The sequence below is a fragment of the Somniosus microcephalus genome, chromosome 5 (assembly GCF_052327205.1).
Source record: "Somniosus microcephalus isolate GS21.2 chromosome 5, FLI_Smic_1.0, whole genome shotgun sequence".
Classification (NCBI taxonomy): Eukaryota; Metazoa; Chordata; class Chondrichthyes; order Squaliformes; family Somniosidae; genus Somniosus; species Somniosus microcephalus.
Window position 1 is genome coordinate 168535119 of NC_140991.1, and position 24978 is coordinate 168560096.

The 24978-nt window shown below is 42.7% G+C and overlaps 1 protein-coding gene across 15 annotated transcripts in view; it reads right to left on the reverse strand.

Annotated features, from left to right (window-relative positions):
* Positions 1 to 24978, reverse strand: part of snx13 (sorting nexin 13) — a 310603-nt gene that overhangs the window by 16641 nt on the left and 268984 nt on the right. For 13 of the 15 annotated variants that reach the window (XM_085988419.1, XM_085988415.1, XM_085988417.1 and 10 more), the window contains 3 exons: positions 23417 to 23454; positions 22555 to 22624; positions 19735 to 19910 (listed from right to left, as the gene is read on the reverse strand). In XM_085988419.1, the coding sequence (XP_085844545.1) occupies positions 19735 to 19910; positions 22555 to 22624; positions 23417 to 23454 (284 nt within the window). The remainder of the gene's footprint in view (positions 1 to 19734; positions 19911 to 22554; positions 22625 to 23416; positions 23455 to 24978) is intronic. The other 2 variants (XM_085988416.1, XM_085988418.1) reach the window with 1 other exon arrangement.

Consider the following 24978-nt stretch of genomic DNA (forward strand, 5'->3'; position numbering starts at 1 on the left):
GAGGCGACAACACGCTTAAGGACTTGAGAGGAAAGGGAGGTTGGAGATGGGGCGGCAGTTTGCAAGGACGGAGGGGTCAAGGTTTTTTTTTTTTAAAAAAGAGGGGTGATGACGGCAGATTTGAGGGAGAGGGGGACTGTACCTGAGGAGAGAACTGTTAACAATGTCAGATAACATGGGAGCCAGAAAAGGAAGTTGGGTGGTCAGCACTTTGGTGGGAATAGGGTCGAGGGAGCAGGAGGTGGGTCTCATGGACAAGATGAGCACGGAGAGCTCATGAGGGGAGATCAGAGAGAAATTGGAGAAAGATGCCAGCTCAGGGCTAGGGCAGGGGGGAACCTTAGAGGAAGTTTGGCCCGGTGGATATGGGGAAGGAAGGGAAGTGGCAGAAGCAGCTGAACAGATGGTCTCAATCTTAGAGACCAAGAAGTCCATGAGCTCCTCACACTCTTTGTCAGAGGTGAGGGTGGAGGAGACAAGGGAGAGGGGTTTAAGAAGACAGTTAGCAGTAGAGAATAGGAGCCGGGGTTTATCTTTGCATTCCAGAATGATTCTGGAGTAATGAGCAATTTTGGCAGGCGAGAGCAGGACCCGATAATGCTTTATGTGGTGCAGCCAGATCTGGCGGTGAATGGCTAAACCATATTCGCTCATATCTGTGTCCCAAGGACTTAAGGGAGCGAAGATGAGGGCCGTACCAGGGGGAACGGCCAGGGTGAGAGAGAGTAATTACTTTTTAATAGGGACTGGGGCATCAAAGGTGGTGGTGAGGGTGTGGTTGAGCAGATTGGTAGCTGCAGAAATGTCACGGTGAATGGAGGGCCAAAGGCTGAACAGTTGGGATTTCATAAGTGCAGTTGCCCTCGAGAAGGTGGTGGTGAGCCGCCTTCTTGAACCGCTGCATTCCGTGTGGTGAAGGTACTCCAACTGTTAGGCAGGGAGTTCCAGGATTTTGACCCGGCAATATACTTCTAAGTCAGGATGGTGTGTGACTTGGAGGGGAACTTGGAGGTGGCGGTGTTCCCATGCGCCTGCTGCCCTTGTCCTTCTAGGTGGAAGAGGTCGCAGGTTTGGGAGGTGCTGCCGAAGAAGCTTTGGCGAGTTGCTACAGTGCATCTTGTAGATGGTACACACTGCAGCCACGGTATGCCGGTGGTGGAGGGAGTGAATGTTTAAGGTGGTGGATGGAAGCCAATCAAGTGGGCTGCTTTGTCCTGGATGGTGTCGAGCTTCTTCAGTGTTGTTGGAGCTGCACTCATCCAGGCAAGTGGAGAGTATTCCATCACATTCCTTACTTGTGCCTTGTAGATGGTGGAAAGGCTTTGGGGAGTCAGGAGGCGAGACAATCGCCGCAGAATACCCAGACTCTGACCTGCTCTTCTGGTCACAGTATGTGTGTGGCTGGTCCAGTTAAGTTTCTGGTAAATGGTGACCCCCAGGATGTTGATGGTGGGGGATTTGGCGATGGTAATGCCGTTGAATATCAAGGAGAGGTGGTTAGACTCTCACTTGTTGGAGATAGTCATTGCCTGGCATTTCTGTGGCATGAATGGTACCTGCCACTTATTAGCCCAAGCCTGAACGTCGTCCAGGTCTTGTTGCATGCGGGCATGGACTGCTTCATTATCTGAGGAGTTGTGAATGGCACTGAACACTGCAGTCATCAGCGAACATCCCCATTTCTGACCTTATGTTGGAGGGAAGGTCATTGATGAAGCAATTGAAGATGGTTGGGCCTAGGACACTGCCCTGGGGAACTCCTGCAGCGATGTCCTGGGGCTGTGATGATTGACCTTCAATCACCACAACCATCTTCCTTTGTGCTAGGTATGACTCCAGCCAGTGGAGTGTTTTCGTCCCCGATTCCCACTGACTTCAGTTTTACTAGGGCTCCTTGATGCCACACTCGGTCAAATGCTGCCTTGATGTCACTCTCACCTCAGCTCTGGAATTAAGCTCTTTTGTCCATGTTTGGACCAAGGCTGTAATGAGGTTGGGAGCCGAGTGGTCTTGGCGGAACCCACTGGTTCCCCTTTATCTACCCTGCTAGTTACAGCCTCAAAAAACCCGAATAGATTTGTCAAATCACAGGGAGGTTAAGGTCAAGATGCTGTTTGCACAAAGCTAACAATGGAGCGGCGCAAATCGTCCAGCAGCTTGTGGCGATTTGCAATTCATGGGTTATCTCCACCTCAGCACAAGTTGCTGGCCGATTTGCACATTAATAATGGCATGCACATTCAATTTGTCTTTATTTCTTCCACCAAGATCTAACTGGCCCAATGAAAAAGGCCATGTTTAAAGCAATCAATAAGATTGATTACTTTAAAGTAGCAACAGAAAGTGTGGACAAGGGCAATGCAGTGGATGTGGTATACATGGAATTTCAGAAGGCCTTCAACAAGGTGCTATGTGAAAGATTCATGACAAAGTTCAGGGCATCTGTTGTGAGGTGCCAGATAGCAGAATGCATTGAAAGATGGTTGCAACACAGAAAACAGAGCATATAAGATGAGGGAAGTTTCTCAGACTGGCAGAAAGTAGGAAGTGGTGTCGAGTCGGAATCCGTGCTGGGACCACTGTTGTTACGCATATACATAAATGATTTGGACTCATGGTGTCGAAATTTGCAGAGACACTGAATTGTGCATATAGTCAATAATGTGGAAGATTGTACCAAAATACAATAAGAAATGAACAGGTTTGCAGAGTGTGTGGATAAATGGCAAATTAAATTCAATATAGCGAAGTGTGAGGTGGTTCATTGTGGTAGGAGGAGGAAGGTGGCCACTTATCCCAAGAAGGAAACTAAATGGGATAAAGGAGCAGAGAGATTTGGGAATAGATACAGAAACTGTTAAAAGTAGCAATACAAGCTAATAAGACCATAAAGAGTGCAAACGAAGTACTGTGGATCATTTCTAGAGGAATAGAATATAAAATCATCAGGGAGGTAATATTGAATTTATATAGATCACACTTGTGTGGAGTTCTGGTCTCCATACTACAAAAAGGGGCATTGAAGCACAGGAGAAAGTACAGAAAAGATTTACAAGGATGTTAACTAACTTGCCCAGCGGGGAAACTGATGGGATCAGATTGGCTGCCAGTTTTACACCCTGCCCAATTTTAATTTCGGTTAAAATCAATAGAAAGTAAAAATTGGGTGGGTTGCAAAATGGGCAGCCAATCCAATGTCATCAGTTTCCTGCCAGGCGAGTGATCCCGATGCAACAACACAGAGCACGTTGAGGTTCTTTTGTCTGGGAAAGAGAAAACTAATAGGAGACCTAACAGAGATCTTTAAAATATGCAGAGGCTCAATAGGTTAGAGGTGGAGAAACTGTTTCCACTTGTGCGATCAGGCATCCCAATGAAGCTCGCCATATTGAAGGCCACCATATTAGGGCTGCATCGCTGGCAGCAGCCCTCAGATATGCCCTGGGAGTGGTGTGGAGGGGATGGGCATGGAGAGATGAATGGAAGAGGGGCAAGCAGGACCCGGCAATGGCCCGCAACACTTTAAGGACCGCTGATTAGGCCACCGTAGACCTGGAAAAACTGAGTGCAGCTCGCTCAGTTTTTACCCAATTTGACATCAGGGTCCTGAAACAGGCATTGGATCCTTGATTTGAATAATCAGTGGCCCAACATCGGTTTTAGGAAGGCGCTTAAGGTATTTGGAAGTTGCCAGTTGGCAATTTAGCAGCCAGCGCACTTTGTGATCTGGCGCTGGATACCGCCGACCAAAATTGGTTCCCTAACCCTAATTTTGTGCTCTGAAATTGGGCGTGAGGCATACCAATTTCTACCCCAGTAGCTCGAAGTCAAGCCACTAGAAAAGAGAGCAAGTCTTTAATGCATGTGATCATCACTTCAAACTCCTGAAGTATAAAAAGGAATACAAAGAAACTGCACCATCTCAGTACTGTTTTGGAGTCGGAAACATTTATCATCTGGTTGGCCGACTCAACATTTTCACTCAAATAACTTTGTAGGAACTATGGAGCTAGATTTTCTAACCAGTGTTAAAAAAAAAAAAATCAAGCTTCTATAAACATTAATAACTGAACCAGGATTGCCAACCAGAACACAGATGTTAACTGAAGATTTATGTGCCAAACTATCAATACATACATCAATCAAATCAGGTGCAACCCACATTAACTTCTGAATTATGGGTGCTGGCTGACAAGTAGTCAGAACAGATAAGGCAAACTTCAAACCCCTTGAAATTTTCGTTAGGAAGACAAAAATTGTGACTAAGTAGCCAGAAAAGCTCTCTAACAAGAACAGAAAGAGCTCAACGCCACATCAAGAAAAAATGTTAGGCACAACATTGAACTGAGTCAAGCGGATTAAAATTTGAACTTACCTCAGGAAAAACCATTACAGTAAAATCTACCAAAAAGCCTCTCAATGTGACAATACACCTCTGTGCACAAAAGAGCCACTGCTGCAGACAGGACAAAAATAAGAGACTATAGAGTGGGACAAGTGAACAGTACAAGAATAGGAGGATATGATGTTTACACATGGCTAATGCTGCATGAAACACTTGCTGCATGTGTAAGTTCCTGGATGGTTTCAGCACCCAGGGCAAAAACATTTGTAATCACTGGGCCAAACTTTGCAGTAGAAATAACAGTGAGGCTAACAGTGCTCACCGTTATTTATGTAGAAATCGGACAGCAACTTCTGGTGACTGCAAATGCGCAGTTAAACGTGGATTTGAGCTGCCCTGCTCCTCCAAAAGCTGCGCTATAAATGGTACCTCGCCGTCTGACTCATTGTTCAAATGCATTGAGCCACATGAAGTTGCTTTACTTACCTCAGAGATGGGAACTAAACGTGCCAGAAAAGTTGGGGCTTGTCTATTCCAGTGCAAGTACCCTTTTAGCAGCATGGTAAGTCTTAATTACTGCCAAACAACATCTCTGGCACTGAAAATCTACTTTTACAAGTGTGGAATCTCATTCCTTCAGGTTTTAATTATTGTTGGAGATTTAAAAAAATAAAAAGATGTTAATAAAAAATTGTTTTACTTTGTCTTTGTCTCTTTTAGCTCTCTCTCTCAATCCAATCTTTCTTTCCCCCTCTACATTTCACGTTCTGTACTGGATTTGACATTGAATTCAATATTCTAACTGGCACTTCCTGGTTCAGGCTCTGCAGTGCTCATTATCGATTCTTCAATCGGGTTGGTTAAGGAAATGCACAGTTGCTTGCTCGGTTCACACAGGTCCCAGATGCTCTGTAGAGGGCACTGCTCTTTTTGGTTCTCTAATTTACAGTAAGTTTCAGTGCAAAATGGCTGGTGCCGTTGGTTCGTTGCTAAAAGCAAAATCTGGCCCAATGTCTCCAACTTCACTTACTCAGGGTCCAAAATTACAGGGAGACAGTTTGTTATGTACAGGAAGTGGCAAGTTACATTCCAAGAGGTAGTCAATCCATAGACCGAGAGAGTACAAGAATTGGAAGCGGGTGACCAGAAGCATTACCAGAAGTAGAAAATAAGTGCAGGGGTCCCCTGAGGACATTGCCTTTGAAAAAAATGTTTTTACAACTAAATGTTTGTTCCAAGGATAATGACTCAGGGTGGTAGTCACAAGCTGCACCACAGCATCGTGGAAAACAGGGTCCCCCGAGAGGGGAGAGCTGAGCATAGGGATACACGCTAATGAGAGATACAATAGTCAGAGGAGTAAATATTTGCTTCTGTAACTGGAAATGTTGAGTTCCGAAAAGTGTATTGGCTCCCAGCAGCAAGGGTAATCTAAGTGGATGTAGAACCTTCTGGAGAAGAGGGTGGGGATAAAATCAGCTATATGTAATGGCTCATATCTGACCTTAAACACAGGCAAAAATAGAATTCAGAGTCTGCAACCACCAAAGAGTTCCAGGATTTAGAAAGTAGATTAACAGGACTTCAAATGTAGCAATCCCAAGATTTCTACCAGTGCCGTGTACAACCCAGTACAGCAACACCCAGATTAGGGAAGTAAATGCGTGGCTAGGAGTTCAGATTCCTAGGCCATTGGGACTAGTGCTGGGGCTGGACTAAGCTATGCTGATGGGATGGACTACACCTGAACAGAGCTGGGACCAATATTCTCACAGGGAGGTTGACTAGAGCTCTGATGGAAAGCTTAAACTAATATGACAGGTGGGGGAGTGGATAAGCAAGGGAACAGAGACATGGACCACGTACAGCAGTCACCTCAAAGCACTGGAGAGGTACCACCAATGCTGTCTCTGCAAGATCCTGCAAATCCATTGGCAGAATAGGCGCACCAACGTCAGTGTTCTCGCTCAGGCCAACATCCCCAGCATCGAAGCTTTGACCACGCTTGATCAGCTCCGATGGACGGGCCACATCGTCCGCATGCCCGATACAAGACTCCCAAAACAAGCACTCTACTCTGAGCTCCGACATGGTAAGAGAGCCCCAGGTGGGCAGAGGAAACGCTTCAAGGACAACCTCAAAGCCTCCTTGAAAAAGTGCAACATCCCCACCGACACCTGGGAATCCCTGGCCCAAGACTGCACAAAGTGGAGGAGAATCATCCGGGAAGGCACCAAACACCTCGAGTCTCTTCGCCGGGAGCAAGCAGAAGCAAAGCGCAAACAGCGGAAGGAGCGCACGTCAACCCAAGCACCCCACTCACCCACCCCACCTGTGACAGAGACTGTAGGTCCCGCATTGGACTCATCAGTCACCTGAGAACTAATTTTTAGTGTGGAAGCAAGTTATCCTTGGTTCCGAGGGACTGCCTAAGAAGAGTAGTGGGTAACTTGGAAGGGACAGTAAGCACAATGTGTACAGATAATAATGATGCAGAAAGGATGAAAGAAGTTAAATGTGACATGGTAGGAAGGCAATAAAAAAATAGAATTGGCAAATTGAAACTGCATGTATATAACAGTATAAAAAAATAGAATTATGGATCAGCAATGGGAAATATTAAAAAAAGTTGGAAAGGGTACAAACTAAGTATATTCCAATAAGAAAGAAGAGCAAAGGCTAGGGATCCAAGGATGAAGAGAGAGATGGGATCAAATTTGAAATTTTAAAAAAGCATTTAGAACTTCAGGGCAGATTTTAAAAATATGCAAATATGTAGGAAAGCTGCAAAAAGAGAGATTTGAAAGGTTAAGGGAATGGGAGCAGGAAAGAAAATCAGCAAATAACAGAATAAAATGACTTTTCACAAGCATATTAGTATTGAGGATTGTCAAGGTAACGAAGAGATTACACAATATTTATGGATGATAAAGGCCATTCAGCCCATCTTAGTTCATCCACTCAGAGGCCCTTATTAAGGCATCTAATTATTTCTTAAATTAAACCAAGGTTTCAACCTCCACTACTCGATCCAGATGCCCATTGATCATTCTTTATTTGATGAAGCATCTGATATGAGTTCTAAGTTTGCACCTCTGTTCCTTTGTCCTACTTTTGCAATTTAGTTTGAATTAAATTTACAGATTTACCTTTTCTACATTGTCTATCTTTTTACCTCATTAAGATCAACTTCAAATACCCCAGTTGCTCCAGTATTTTCTAACTTAGACCTTAAATACTAGGGATCAACCTCATTACGGTTCTTTGCATTACCTTCAGCAGTTCAGTCTCCCCTGTGTCTCCATGACTAGAAATGGACAAACTATTTAAGCTGTGGGCTGACTAGAGCACTGCAGTCTACTCTTAATTCAAAATCACTGAATTCAAATTAGCTGATGATTCAACATTTTTTGCACTAAATTCCCACTTTGTTGTGCTATGTACATTGCTTAATTAAAATGATTGGATAATTCATTTTTTGTGCAAAAACAAATTTGAATTATCAGTAGACTGTATACAGTTTCAGTGCAACTTCATATGACTTATTTTTTTTTTTTAACTGTTTTGACCATACAGTTCAGCATTCTAATTGATTTAGTGATTGTTAGTCTGCAGTGGTGGACATGTCAAGTCTATTCAAATTGCTTTAAGCCACTTTATGCACCATGTGTTTTCCTAGTTTATATTTGGTTGATTAAGTCGCTCAGTAAAATAGCTTCCTTAATCTCACATACCCTACTTATCTTTTCACACAGCAAACTTCTTTCAGACGAGATAATACTTAAGGTAAACAAGTCACTAGGACCTGATGGCTTACATCTGAGGATCCCATGGGAAGCTTGGTAAGAAATACCAGAGGTTCTGCCTATAGCTTAAGGAAAATTGTGCCAGAGGTCTTGGAGGGTGGTAAATTTAACAGTCCACATGAAAAAAAGGGAGATAAGTCAGGAAACTATAGGTCAGTTAGGCTTACTTCAGTTGTTAAACTACCATAGTCTATAATGCAGAATGAAATTACTAAGCACACTGGGAATTGGGGCCAGTCAGCATAGATTTATGAAAGGCAGGTTGTACTTCACCAACTTAGTAGAATTCTTTGAAGAAATAGAGCAAAGAGAGACTAGAGATAAAATAAATGTAGTGGATGTGGTTTATATGAATTTTCAAAAAGCATTTGATAGAGATTTAGAACAAAATTAAGGGCACATGAAATCAGGACCAGAGATGGTTGGAACACAGAAAGCAAGGGGAGGAGGTAAATGGAAGTTTATTGGAACATAAGAAATAGGAGCAGGAGTAGGCCAATCGGCCCCTCGAGCCTGCTCCGCCATTCAATAAGATCATGGCTGATCTGATCCTAACCTCAAATCTACTTTCACTCTCCATCCCACCCGAACCCATGTGATCTCCCGGGAGAGGCAAAAAACCAGATAAAAAACCCAATGTGCCAATTTGGGAGAAAAAATCTGGGAAATTCCTCTCCGACCCATCGAGACGAGTGAAACTCGTCCAGATCACTCTGTCCCTGTATTTCCTACAGTACTTACCTTCTGTAAGAGGTGATCTCCACCCCAGCCAGGAACAGGCCCAATTTACTCTTGAAGGACTCCTAGCTGGCAGCCTGTTCCCGAGGTCTCCACTAATCCCTGTGAATAGAACCATCTCCTGAAATCTAACAGAATTAGAACACAAGAAGTAGGAACAGGACCAGGCTACACGGCCCCTGGGCCCGCTCCGCTACCCACAGGGCCATGACCAATCCGAACCTAGCCTCATGTCCGATTTCCTGCCCGCTCCCCGTAACCCCTAATTCCCCTTACTTCTAGGAAACTATCTATTTCTGTTTTAAATTTATTTAATGATGTAGCTTCCACAGCTCTCTGGGGCAGCAAATTCCACAGACCTACCACCCTCTGAGTGAAGAAGTTTCTCCTCATCTCAGTTTTGAAAGAGCAGCCCCTTATTCTAAGATTATGCCCCCTAGTTCTAATTTCACCCATCATTGGGAACATCCTCACCACATCCACCCGATCAAGTCCCTTTACAATCTTATATGTTTCAATAAGATCGCCTCTCATTCTTCTGAACTCCAATGAGTAGCGTCCCAATCTACTCAACCTCTCCTCATATGTCAACCCCCTCATCCCCGGGATTAACCGAGTGAACCTTCCTTGTACTGCCTTGAGAGCAAGTATGTCTTTTCTTAAGTATGGACACCAAAACTGTATGCAGTATTCCAGGTACGGTCTCACCAATACCTTATACAACTGCAGCAATACCTCAGTTTTTATATTCCATCCCCCTAGCAATAAAAGCCAACATTCCATTGGCCTTCTTGATCACCTGCTGCACCTGCATACTAACTTTTTGTGTTTTGTGCACCAGGACCCCCAGATCCCTTTGTACTGCAGTACTTTCCAGTTTCTTGCCATTAAGATAATAACTTGCTCTATGATTTTTCCTGCCAAAGTGCATAACCTCACACATTCCAGTATTATATTCCATCTGCCAAATCTCTGCCCACTTACTTAGCCTATCTATGTCCCTTTGCAGGTTTTTTATGTCCTCCTCACTCACTATTTTCCCTCCCATCTTTGTATCATCTGCAAACTTTGATATGTTACACTCGGTCCCCTCCTCCAAATCGTTAATATAGATTGTAAAGAGTTGGGGTCCCAGCACTGACCCCTGCGGAACACCACTAATTACTGATTGCCAGTCTGAGAATGAACCATTTACCCCAACTCTCTGCTTTCTATTAGATAGCCAATCCTCCACCCATGCCAGAATATTACCCCCAATCCCGTGATTTTTTATCTTGAGCAATAATCTTGTGTGGCACCTTGTCAAATGCCTTTTGGAAGTCTAAATACACTACGTCCACTGGTTCCCCCTTATCCACCCTGTATGTTACGTCCTCAAAGAACTCAAGCAAATTTGTCAAACATGACTTCCCCTTCGTAAAACCATGCTGACTTTGTCCTATTAAATTATGTTTATCCAAATGTCCCGTTACTGTCTCCTTAATAATCGACTCTAAAATTTTACCAACCACAGATGTTAGGCTAACTGGTCTATAGTTTCCAGCCTTCTGTCTATTACCCTTTTTAAATAAGGGTGTTACATTAGCAGTTTTCCAATCTGCCGGGACCTTTGCTGAGTCCAGGGAGTTTTGGAAAATTATTACCAATGCATCCTGGACTGGATAGACAGCAAGTGATTTTACACAGATCTGTGTTGGGCCACTTTTATTCGTAGAATCAGAACATTACAGCACAGAAATAGATAATTTGGACATTATACATAAATTATCTAGGCTTAGAAAGTGGGGGAATAATATCAAAATTTGCTGATGCCACCAAATTTGGGAAGAGGAAGGCAAATTGCAATGAAGATTGTGGAAAAAAAACTGCAGGAGAATATAGATAGGTGGCAGATGCAGTTTAATGTACAAAAATGTGACTGATTAAATTTTGAAAGAATTGGAACTGAAAACATACTTTAAATGGGGTAGGGAAGCTTGCTGTGCAGATACAGATATCATTAAATGTTGCAACACAAGTAAGTATGGCCGTAAAAGACAAAAATAATGTTTGCTTTTGGATCTAGAGGCATAGAATACAAAAGAAAGACAATAATGATGCATCTGCACAAAATCTTATTTAGGCAATAGCAAAATACTGCGGGTGCTGGAAATCTGAAATAACAACAGAAAATGCTGGAAATACTCAGCAGGCCAGACAACGTAAGCTCGAGGAACAGCACCTCATCTTTCGATTAGGCACTTTACAGCCTGCCGGACTCAACATTGAGTTCAACAATTTCAGATAATAATCCCTGCCCCCATTTTTCATGCTGTATGATTTTTGCCACTCCCATTTGCAACATTTTATCTTTCCTGCCTCTTACAAAAGTACAGGATGTTCTTTCTATTCCTTCCTCCCCTCCTAACCACCCCCCACCCCCCTGTCTCTGTACCTGCTTAATATCTGTTACATCTCCAGCTTTTTCCAGTTCTGATGAAGGGTCCCAAACCTGAAATGTTAACTCTGTTTCTCTCTCCACGGATGCTGCCTGGCCTGCTGAGTATTTCCAGTATTTTCTGTTGTTATATCTTACTTAGGCAGCAGTTTTCAGCAGCCCATTATAGGAAGGACATAAAAGTAGTGGAAAAGTCACTGCGTAGGTTGAAGAAGATGTTACCAAAGATGAAGGGTTACAGTTATGAAGAGTGTCTCAAGGAGTTTGGACTTTTTCCCACTGGAGCCGAGAATGGAGTGACCTGTTAGATGTCTAAGAGTAAGGTAAATAGCAATAGATTATTTCCACTGGTCAGACTGATGGTAACAGAAGGGCACAGATTTAAGATTTATAATCACAAGAAGAATTAAAGGGGAAGTTAGAAAAAAAAAATGACTTGCACAAAGGGCAGTTAGAATTTGAAATTCTCTGCCACAAACTGTTGAAGTAGAGCCTATGCATAAACTCTTAAAAAAGAAAGTAATTATATAGTTGTTTAAAAAAAGGAATGTTAAAGGTCTTCCTTTTTCCTCAACCGAGGATTCCCCTCTACCGTGGTTGGCATGGCCCTCGACAGTGTCTGTTCCATTTCCCGCACTTCTGCTCTCACCCCTTCCCCTCCCTCCCAGAACCACAATAGGGTTCCCCTTGTCCTCACCTTTCACCCCACCAGCATCCACATTCAACCGATCATCCTCCGCTATTTCCGCCACCTCCAGCATAGTCCCACCACCAAACACATCTTCCCCTCACCTCCCCTTTCAGCATTCCGAAGGGACTGCTCCCTCCGCAACACCCTGGTCTACTCCTCAATCACCCCAATAGCACCTCTCCTCATAAGAACATAAGAAATAGGAGCAGGAGTAGGCCAATCGGCCCCTCGAGCCTGCTCCGCCATTCAATAAGATCATGGCTGATCTGATCCTAACCGCCAATCCACTATCACAGAACCATCTCCTGAATCTAACAGAATTAGACACAAGAAATAGGAGCAGGATCAGGCTACACGGCCCCTGGGCCCGCTCCGCTACCCACAGGGCCATGACCGATCCGAACCTAGACTCATGTCCAAATTCCTGCCCGCTCCCCGTAACCCTTAATTCCCTTTACTTCTAGGAAACTGTCTATTTCTGTTTTAAATTTATGTAATGATGTAGCTTCTACAGCTTTTTGGGGCAGCATATTCCATGGACCTACCACCCTCTGAGTGAAGTAGTTCCTCCTCATCTCAGTTTTGAAAGAGCAGCCCCTTATTCTAAGACTATGCCCCCTAATTCTAGTTTCACCCATCATCGGGAACATCCTCCCCGCATCCACCCGATCCAACCCCTTCACAATCTTATATGTTTCAATAAGATCGCCTCTCATTCTTCTGAACTCCAATGAGTAGAGTCCCAATCTACTCAACCTCTCCTCATATGTCCATCCCCTCATCCCCGGGATTAACCGAGTGAACCTTCTTTGTACTGACTCGAGAGCAAGTATGTCCTTTCTTAAGTATGGACACCAAAACTGTACGCAGTACTCCAGGTGCGGTCTCACCAATACCTTGTACAACTGAAGCAATACCTCCCTATTTTTATATTCTATCCCCCTAGCAATGAAAGTCAACATTCCATTGGCCTTCTTAATCACTTGCTGCACCTGCATACTAACCTTTTGAGTTTCGTGCACCAGTACCCCCAGATCCCTTTGTACTTCAGTACTTTCCAGTTTCTTGCCATTAAGATAATAACTTGCTCTACGATTTTTCCTGCCAAAGTGCATAACCTCACACTTTCCAGTATTGTATTCCATCTGCCAAATCTCTGCCCACTTACTTAGCCTGTCGATGTCCCCTTGCAGGTTTTTTATGTCCTCCTCACTCACTACTTTCCCTCCCATCTTAGTATCATCTGCAAACTTTGATATGTTACACTCGGTCCCCTCCTCCAAATCGTTATATCGTTAATCCTCCCCATGGTACCTTTCCGTGCAAACGCAGGAGATGCAACACCTGCCTTTTTACCTCCTCCCTTCCCACTGTCCAGGGCCCCAAACATTCCTTCCAGGTGAAACAGCAATTTACTTGTACTTCTTGCCATTTAGTATACTGTATTCGCTGCTCACGATGTGGTCTCCTCTACATTGGGGAGACCAAACGCAGATTGAGTGACCGCTTTGCAGTCCGTAAGGGTGACCCCGAGCTTCCGGTCGCTTGTCACTTTAATTCTCTGCTCCACTCCCACTCTGAACTCTCTGTCCTTGGCCTCTTACACTGTTCCAATGAAGCTCAAAGTAAGCTCGAGGAACAGCACCTCATCTTTCTATTAGGCACTTTACAGCCTTCTGGGCTCAACAGAGTTCAACAATTTCAGACCATAAACTCTGCCCCTATTTTTTCAGGCGGCAGCTATTGATTCTGCCATTCCCATTTGCAACATTTAATCACTCCTGCCTTCCACCCAATCACAGACCTTCCCTTTTGTTCTTTCCTCCCCTCTTCCCGCCTCTGCACCTGCTTAAAACTTTTTACATCTCTAACTTTTTCCAGTTCTGACGAAGGGTCACAGACCTGAAACGTTAACTCGGTTCCTCTCTCCACGGATGCTGCCTGACCTGCTGAGTGTTTCCAGCATTTTCTGTTATTTTAGATTTCCAGCATCTGCAGTATTTTGCTATTGTATTAATGTTAAAGGTAGAGTTGGATTAGACGAAGCTCAGCTGCAGTAAAGCACCGGCATTGACTTGATGGTTAAAATTCCTTTTATCTGTGACAAAACATTCTACGATGGTAAGAAAATGAACTCTCATTCACCTGCATAGTGATGTGCCAATTTAATGCTTTAGAGCATGCATGGGTGTCAAAATCCATCTAATTTCACAATATTTTATAATTATCCTGACACTCCAAAATTAATACTGGAACTAATACAGCCATCCTCATAAAAAGGAATGTCACTGGAATACTAAAAAATTGAAAAGTTTAAGTTAACATGCAATATCAAATACAATTTTAGGGAGCCTTCTCTGCGATATTCCTATAGTAAAAATATTAAATTACAAGACATACAATCACAAACGACACAGGTGTCCTGCTGGTAGGTGGCTATGGTGAATCAGCAAGTTTTGATAAAAGTGGAGGCCCAATTAAAAGGTTAGAGGATTCAAATTATACTATGTTGAATTCTTCAATACCATTTCTATAATCCAAATTACAGAGGAACTAGCTCAGTTGACAACAGAGCAAAGTACTCACATTTTGCCTTGAATTGTTTGATGGCAGTGCCGTACAAATATTTTAATTCTAGGTTCAATCTTAAATTGCATATTGGCGCAAATGGTTAAAACATAGGTGAAGCTATTATTTACTCAGAATACACTGAGCCTACAAGGTAAAAAACATTCTGCATACTCTGCTTTTATGTTTATAAATCAGCTCAACATATGTATGTGTTGTAATTTTTCTTGATGCTAATTGCAGGAATACAAATTATAAACATAAAGAGTAACAAATGTCCAAAACATTTTACAGATCGAAGGTCACTCAGCAAGGAAGTGGGAAAGTCGATATACAACATGACCAAAAGCACAGTTAAGTTAGATTTTGAAAATGGGGAGAGGGGTAGCAAGCTGGAGGGGTTTAGGGATGTTCCACAGTCAAGGGTTATAGTGGTTGAAGGCTAGTTGATGAAGTAGTGAAAGGAGGTGAAGGAAGAGAGAGGAAACAGAATGGACTAGGGTCAGAAGAGTGGAAGATGCAAGCTGGGATGTAGAGCCAGAGGATATTGTAGAAGTATGGTGGAGCAAAGGCATGGAGAGTCTGAAGCTAGAATGAGAATTTTTATGGGGATGAGCTGAGGAATGGGAAACCAAAGGAGATCAGTGAAGCCAAGAGCACGAGACTCAATGCGGGGAGGTGGTGGCGTAGTGGTTATGTCACTAGACTAGTAAGTCAGAGGCTCAGTCAAATGCTCTGGGGATATGGGTTCAAATCCCACCACAGCAGCTGGTGGAATTTAAATTCAATTCAATTTAATTCTGGAATTAAATGTTAGTCTTAGTAATGGCGACCATGATACCATTGTCGATTGTTGCAAAAGCCCATCTGGTTCGCTAATGTCCTTTAGGAAAGGAAATCTGCCGTCCTTACCTGGTCTGGCCTACATGTGACTCCAGACCCACAGCAATGTGGTTGACTCTTAATGCCCTCTGAAATGGCCTAGCAAGCCACTCAGTTGTAAACAACCGCTACGAAAAACAAGAATAATAAAACCGGACGGACCACCCGGCATCGACCTCGGCACCGGAAACGACAACGGCAAACCCAGCCCTGTCGACCCTGCAAAGTCCTCCTTACCAACATCTGGGGAGTTGTGCCAAAATTGGGAGAGCTGTCCCACAGACTAGTCAAGCAACAGCCTGACATAGTCATAATTACCAAATCATACCTTACAACCAATGTCCCAGACACCACCATCACCATCCCTGGGTATGTCCTGTCCCACCGGCAGGACAGAATCACCAGAGGTGGTGGCACCATGGTATACAGTCGGGAGGGAGTAGCCCTGGGAGTCCTCAACATTGACTCAGGACCCCATGAGGTCTCATGGCATCAAGTCAAACATGGGCAAGGAAACCTCCTGCTAATTACCACCTACCGCCCTCCCTCAGCTGATGAATCAGTACTCCTTCATGTTGAACACCAATTGGAAGAAGCACTGAGAGTAGCAAGGGCACAAAATGTCCTCTGGGTGGGGGACTTCAATGTCCATCACCAAGAGTGGCTCGGTAGCACCACAACTGACCGAGCTGGCCGTGTCCTAAAGGACATAGCTGCCAGACTGGGTCTGCGACAGGTGGTGAGGGAACGAACAAGAGGGAAAAACCTACTTGATCTAGTCCTCACCAATCCACCTGTTGCAGATGCATCTGTCCATGACTGCATTGGTGGAAGTGACCACCGCACAGTCCTTGTGGAGACGAAGTCCCGTCTTCATGTTGAGGATACCCTCCACCGTGTTGTGTGGCACTACCACCGTGCTAAATGGGACAGATTTCGAACAGATCTGGCAACTCAAAACTGGGCATCCATGAGGCGCTGTGGGCCATCAGCAGCAGCAGAATTGTATTCAACCACAATCTGTAACCTCATGGCCCGGCATATCCCTCACTCTACCATTACCATCAAGCCGGGAGATCAACCCTGGTTTAACGAAGAGTGCAGGAGAGCATGCCGGGAACAGCACCAGGCATACCGAAAAATGAGGTGTCAACCTGGTGAGGCTACAACACAGGACTACTTGCATGCCAAACAACAGAAGCAACATGCGATAGACAGAGCTAAGCGATCTCTCAACCATCGGATCAAGTCAAAGCTCTGCAGTCCTGCCACATCCAGTCGTGAGTGGTGGTGGACAATAAAACAGTTAATGGGAGGAGGAGGCTCCAAAAATATCCCCATCCTCAACGATGGTGGAGCCCAGCACGTGAGTGCAAAAGACAAGGCTGAAGCATTTGCAACTATCTTCAGCCAGAAGTGCCGAGTGGATGATCCATCTCGGCCTCCTCCTGAGGTCCCCAGCATCACAGATGTCAGTCTTCAGCCCATTCAATTCACTCCACGTGATATCAAGAAACGGCTGAAGACGCTGGATACTGCAAAGGCTATGGGCCCTGACAACATTCCGGCAATAGTACTGAAGACTTGTGCTCCAGAACTAGCTGCGCCCCTAGCCAAGCTGTTCCAGTACAGCTACAACACTGGCATCTACCCGGCAATGTGGAACATTGCCCAAGTATGTCCTGTCTACAAAAAGCAGGATAAATCCGACCCGGCCAATTACCGTCCCATCAGTCTACTCTCAATCATCAGCAAAGTGATGGAAGGTGTCGTCGACAGTGCTATCAAGCGGCACTTACTCAGCAATAACCTGCTAACTGACGCCCAGTTTGGGTTCCGCCAGGGCCACTCAGCTCCTGACCTCATTACAGCCTTGGTCCAAACATGGACAAAAGAGCTGAACTCAAGAGGTGAGGTGAGAGTGACTGCCCTTGACATCAAGGCAGCATTTGATCGAGTGTGGCATCAAGGAGCCCTAGCAAAACTGAAGTCAATGGGAATCAAGGGGAAAACTCTCCATTGGTTGGAATCATACCTAGCACAAAGGAAGTTGGCTGTGGTTGTTGGAGGTCATTCATCTCAATCACATGACATCACTGCAGGAGTTCCTCAGGGCAGTGTCCTAGGCCCAACCATCTTCAGCTGTTTCATCAATGACCTTCCCTCCATCATAAGGTCAGAAGTGGGGATGTTCGCTGATGATTGCACACTGTTCAGCACCATTCGAGACTCGTCAGATACTGACGCAGTCCGTGTCCATATGCAGCAAGACCTGGACAACATTCAGACTTGGGCTGACAAGTGGCAAGTAACATTCGCACCACACAAGTGCCAGGCAATGACCATCTCCCCTCGACATTCAATGGCATTACCATCACTGAATCCCCCACTATCAACATCCTGGGGTTACCATTGATCAGAAACTGAACTGGACCAGCCATATAAATACTGTGGCTCCAAGAGCAGGCCAGAGGCTGGGAATTCTGCGGCGAGTGTCTCACTCCCTGACTCCCCAAAGCCTTTCCACCATCTACAAGGCACAAGTCAGGAGTGTGATGGAATACTCTCCACTTGCCTGGATGAGTGCAGCTCCAACAACACTCAAGAAGCTCGACACCATTCAGGATAAAGCAGCCCGCTTGATTGGCACTCCATCCACCACCTTCAACATTCACTCCCTCCACCACCGGCGCACTGTGGCTGCAGTGTGTACCATCTACAAGATGCACTGCAGCAACTCGCCAAAGCTCCTTCAACAGCACCTTCCAAACCCGCGACCTCTACCACTTAGAAGGACAAGGGCAGCAGACGCATGGGAACATCACCACCTACAAGTTCCCCTCCAAGCCACACACCATCCTGACTTGGACCTGTATCGCCGTTCCTTCACTGTCGCTGGGCCAAAATCCTGGAACTCCCTTCCTAACAGCATTGTGGGTGTACCTACACCATATGGACTGCAGCGGTTCAAGGCGGCGGCTCACCACCATCTTCTCAAGGGCAATTAGGGATGGGCACTAAATGCAGACCTAGCCAGCGACGCCCACATCCCATCAATGAATAAAAAAATTTAAAAATGGGATAGCATGAGTGGCAAGGTTCTTCATGAATTAGTTTATGGAGAAATCCAGCCTTGGTGATTAAACTGATGTGGAGAAGCTCAGCTGAAGGTGCAACAGGACACAAAATTTGGACACCAATAGTCAGCTGCAGCAAGAAGCTGGGAAGAGATAGCATCAAATAAGATGGCTCATGTCTTGCTGAGTTGGAGCAAGCACTGGATTGTCCAGGGCTTCATATTCAACAGTCAGGTAGCATGACAGCAGCATGGATTTAAGGGTAATTGCTGAAGCGGTAAAGTTGGCCACCATCGGTATATATATGGAAGCAAATTATGTTACTGAGTTAAAATACGCTTTATTCAAGTTTTATGGAAGTCTATGCATTTGACTTTTATCATTTGCTTTGCAACAAATATCTATGTTAAAACCTTCATTGCCGAAAAAGTGGCATCAAGCACTTCTAATAATGCAATGTAGTGTATTGGCATTTTTACATGAATATGTATGTCAACATCTAAATTCCAAGAAATAAAATGTGGAGTCCTGCCCGTAATTCTGTCAAGTTTCATCTTAGAGCCAATTCAGTCACATATTGATTTTAAAGCTTTTAACAAAAAATGTTAAAAACACGAAAGCTGCATTATAATAAAATTAGAGCGGCAGCAGACATAACACCTCCTAGAGGCTGAACTAGCCCCAAGGCCAACGTGTTACGGAGAGGTAGTCTGAACAGGAAGTTCCAGGTTCCAAAACCTCCCAACGCAGTAATATGGAATAGGTTTTACATTGTTGACACCTATTATAATTAAATTATTCATATTGTTGATATGGCTCAAAGCACAAAATAATTGACACCACACAGAAGTTTGCTCTGTAAAAAAAAAGACCAAGGGAGTGGGGGGCGGAGGGATAGGGGAACAGAAAAAAAAAATCATTGATTGGCAATGCAAATGATCTGCACGTCTGAAACTAACAATATTACAAAATTATGTTGATTAAAATCCATCAACTGCTAATCAAGTTTCAAATAATAATCCAGCACTACTCATCAGAACAAAAAAACTAGGCCTTGGTGTCCTCAAACTTCTGCAATACATAATTGATGTCCTCATTGCAGCAGTGCAGATGGTATGACCCCATAATCCCTTCTGTCCAGAATAAACTGACAGGAAACGCTACAAACAATTTTCAGGCAGGGCTTTTACCTGCTCTGTTATCCGCATGTGAAAGTCATGGAAGTCACTGTAGCGGCGATAGGTCTTCCACACATCCTCACTGCCATCTGGGTTTCTCCTTTGAACGGTGATTGCATACAGAGCATACGTCTTGCCATGGTCATTGCATACTCCTGCCACAGGATATGGTTCATAGTCAGCATGGACTAGTCACAGTGAAAAAGAAACAAGAGGGGAAAATGGGAAACACAAAGATGGATGAAAATAGGACAGGAACATAAGGAGCGAGGAGAAAACGAGAGAGACAATAGTATGAGGATAACTGTAGAATGACAAATGAATATGAAAGGAGTAAAAGTTTTCCATATCTTTTTATTCTCTCCCTCCTATTTCCCCAACTTAGTTCTCACATTATTTTACAGAGAAGTCAACAACAACAAAGTTTCAATTGTGGACCTGGGCGTTGCAGTGCTTTAGCGCACTGTCCTTTCATCTCTTGACCTTGGGTTAGAAACCAGTGTACATTATTGGATGAAATTTTCCCTGCTAACTGTAAAAGCCCTACATGAATTGAATTTCCCTACTATTAGTCTAGCTTCTAATAGGTATGAGCCTACAGCAGAAAGCGGTCTCTAATTTAATATAAAATTCACAATTAGTCAAAAGTGGCTATAGGATGGCTGGTGTGAGAAGTGGAAGAATTCACCATGGGCTAATTTGGGCTAATGATGAGATTGAGTAGAAGTTGATTTAATTTATAGTTGGATGTACTATTTTTGACTTGGGATAGCTCGATACCAAGATCAAATGTCTGAAATGAGAAAATGTTCAAATTCCCAGGACACCCTTCTATTAATAAATACAAAATCAAATATTAAGTTTCAATTTCACTTCTTGGTGCACAGATATTGCAATGCAATAAGTATCTATTTTTTCAAAATAGATATGATGTCATGTAAAACACATTGGCCCAGATCTTCGGGTCCCCACGGGTGAGTACGCACGGGGTACTCACCCGCAGGCCCAATGGAAGTGCCGGTTTCCTGCATGCACTGCGCATGCGTGGGAAACCAGCACTTCCGTTCCCCTGAAAGGAGGGGTTAAGAGGTCGAACGCGTGGGCAGGAGAGGCTGCATGTGTGCATCGAACTTACGTTTTTTTTGCAGATTTTCCCAGGAGGGTACGTCTCCAGAAGTTACACATATAAAAAAGTCGCAAGGCCTGCTTTTTACAAGGTAAGTGGTGAATTAATTAAAATTAAAACATTTTTCCACAGGTTTATTATTTTTAAATACTTTAAAGAAAGGTTAAGTTTATTTTTAGCTCTGTTAGAAAATAAAATTATTTTTTTCAAAAATTTAAATTGTTTAAAATAGTTATTTCATGTAATTTATAGTTTATTTAAAAAATGTGATTTAAAAAAAAATGTATTTGAAGATTTAGTGATGTTTTGGGGCTCATAGTATTTATAAGTTTGACAGCCCTTCCTGTCAAATTTATGAATGAAGCATTCCCTGCTCCGATTGGCTCTCCGTGGCCCATGTGGTCCCAGGGGACGCATCGAAATAACTGCGCCCCGGGGATATGCAAGCACTGCGCGCCGGCAGTTGGAGCAGGCCCAGGATCGGAATTTCACGGGGGCCCACAGCTCAACAGCCGGCGCGCAAGGTAAGTGCAGGTCGGAGGCTTGCACCCGCGGGAAGCTCCCAACCCGAATTTCTGGGCCATTAAGTATTAGTTTATTTTTTTAAAAAGCTTGTTAAAGGTATTGTGAGCAGTGCTTGAATGAAGTTATCAAATCTGAACTGTACAAGTGAAAATGAACAGTAAAATAACAGATAAGCGAGTGGGTGCATCTGTGCAATGTGCAGATACAAATGGTGATTTTTAAATTCTTCAGCATTTTATTTACACTGACATTGAAAAACTAGACAGCTCTGCATAGTATCTTTTTAACACTGAGAATACCTGTACATCTTTTAATGCAAATACAGTATCCACTATTTGACTATTGTTATAAAATGGTTAGAAAAATACATTGTTGTCCACAGAGAGCTTAAATGCTATTTACAAAAATTACAGTATGAAATGCAACTGAATACTGTAAAAGTAGATTCACCTCAAAGAAAAGCTAAACAAGCTAGAAGATATGCAGACAGATGTGAAAACAACAGATAATGAAAAATGAACAGAAATGTTAACGTACAAAGGAGGAATGATAATTAGAAACAGGGGGCATTGTCAGATTCAATTACTGCCACATTGAGCTAAACTGATCATTTGGAAGAGAACATACCAGGTAGGCCAATCAAATTCCTGGACAAATCAAGCTTGTTTTTTTAAAGCCACCTATTACCATTTATTGCATATGGCAGGAAAGTTTTTCTATTAAAACTGCACATTTCCGACTGCTAACAGGGGACCTGAATTTACAAGGCACTGACAAGTGGCTCAAGAGGCATTCGACTGACTTTTAGCAACTATGATGAGTTATTTGTTTCTACAAACAACTGACCCCTAAAGTGTATTCTATAAGGAGCACAGTATGTATAGATGCACATTGCTATTGCTTGGGATTTTTATTATTTTATTTTTTAAAACATTCATGCACACTACTGTTCTGTTTAAGCACAACAAATGTGCTTAGTTATGGAAGTAACATGCACTATTTCAGCTGATGTAGCTGTTCTGTGAGCACATATAGCTTCATGTATACAACTGATGTTTCTGCTGTTATTTGTGGTATTTCTGAAAGAACTCTCAGTAGCTAAGTGGCATGCATATTGTACAAATCAACTTTGTCCAAAGGTTTTATGCTTCTACTCAAACTGATATTGGAATATCACTTACCAGTGTCACTAATAGATACTTGCAGTTGCAATGACTCTTCTGAGCTGGCATTTGAAAGATCATCTAGAGACTGGGGAATAAAAATATATTACACTAATTTTTCATGAACTGCTTAACAAACACAACTCAGACTCACCATTTCAGTAAAGACAGTTACTTTATGTCTTACAAACACACATGAAGATTACTAAATTAAGCTTTCTTGGAGACACTTCAAAAAAATCAAATGATCAAAGAATATTATACGCTGTAATTTTTTGAAGATTTGTTTAAATGGTTAGTGCTGACAGCAAAGAATATTAGCTATTGAGACCAACTGTGTCAAAGCTCCTCACCCAAAGGTAGCCATTAATCTACAGTTCCTTTATCATGAACTACCTGTTTGAAAATTTTATTTCACTTTCACTTTATCCTTTCCATAATAATACAGCAAATACCAATGACTTATAAAGCACAAGTATGAAAACTTAGAGAACATCTGCTAAGAGGTAAAGGATATCCAAATGGGTTAAATTACAGAAATACGCTGACATTAGATATAACCTTTTGACTATTCATAGCCGGAGCTGTTTTATGTCACAATGACACAAGGGAACTGTATTATTTAAGCAGGCATCCATTCCAGACATGGAACTGAGCCAGAACAAACTAATCTATATATATTATTAAAACACCTGCACAAGCACTGTAAATCCAAGCAGCCAGTAAGCTTTGCATAGAAACATAGAAGAGCAAAAAGCAGTGGCTTAGCTTTGGGGTTGACAGACTGATGGAAATTAGTTTATTTCGCTCTGTAAACAAACACATTTTTGTGTGATTATCAGTAAATGACCTAGGTTACGCAATAGTCTATAGCACTTACCGAATTTAAACTACCAGTTGGGGAGCCATTGAAAGACTCTGGAGAGGGAAACAAAATTCAGCTCAGAATGTAAAAAATGCTTTGTAACGCAATACTGAAATACAGTAGAAGGTCATGTACTTAAAATAAAAATCACATCAAAGTACGACTAAACATTAACAAAGAAAAATGACCAATTCATGGCAAATTCCCAACATCCAACGCTATAATACCCAAAGGATTCCTAGTAAAACAAACGTATGCACCTGCAGGCAGCCAAGAACAGGGCAGTTGTGCACCAGAGAGTAGTTGATTTGTGATTTTAGGCTCATAATTTCAAATTATACTGTCTACTTTAACACTGGTATTTAAAATATGATGCAAGACCGTGATCTGAAAGCAATTTCCTTTCTTATTATTTTCCTTTTTATCTGAATACATGGGCGTGGGACTGGTTCTGTCAAGAAACTGTTTTCCACAATTAACTTTCTTTTATTTATATTTCTGAAGCAACGAGTGTTTCAAAAGTCTGTTGGCTTTGGCAAATGATTAAACTTTATGCTGCATTTCAAAATCAACACAGAGGTAGTCCTTTTTGCACAAGCATATTGTGCATAAATGGGATCCAGCAACTAGTAAAAAACATTATTCTTCAAGGGGAACAGTGACAGTTTAGAGATCAAATTAGTTTCCAACAATGGTAATAATACATGTTCAGTAACACAACAAACTTATGTATTTAATGTAGAATTTAAAATGGCATAAAAATGCGCAGAGATATTCAATGAAATGGTGTTCACCATGGGTGCAGAACCAATCGCATCTTTAAAAGGCCAAATGTTCTTCCTTGAGTTACCCAAGTCAACATGTTTATTCCAGACTAAATGTACAAAACAATTTTACTTCAATTCAAGAAAGAGGGAACTAGATTATGAGTACAGAACACAAAGATTATCCAAAAATGTGGCATCAAGAAATTGTTGAATCAAAAATTTGTGACATGCCGGTGAGATGCACCAACTTTGTTCACATGAAAACAGTGAAAATTACTAAAAAAAAATGACTCAAAACACAAAACAAAGGAAATTTCCCTGCAGTACTGCTTTTCTGCCACTAGATGTAGGTAGAAAGCTTTGTAAAGTACACGTCATGGCAACAACTTAGAAATAAAAATGTTGGCAAATAGCCAACATATGTCTTAATCCTCCATCAACTCCAATTTGATAGACACCTGAAATTTCCTTTGATTCTGTTTAAAATTTCTTACATCTCAAGTCTGGAATCCGTTAAGCTGAACGTTATTATAGCCATTACAAACGCTAGATGCTGTAGGTTATTCAAATGAGTATAGAAAAAAGGTCTTTCAACAGTGACCAGAATTTAATAGTACTTGAGATAAACTGGCACGTCAACCCCTAGATTTAAAATCCTGTATATAGTATAAATGGACAGGATGCAGATCTCCTCTTAACAGTAAGACCAAATGATGGAAAGATAGACAGTTTTAGTTCATTTTATCTTCCGTCCTTTTCCCCACATCTGTGTCTTACACGGCCCATTCAAAAACAGGGTAGGGGATTTTT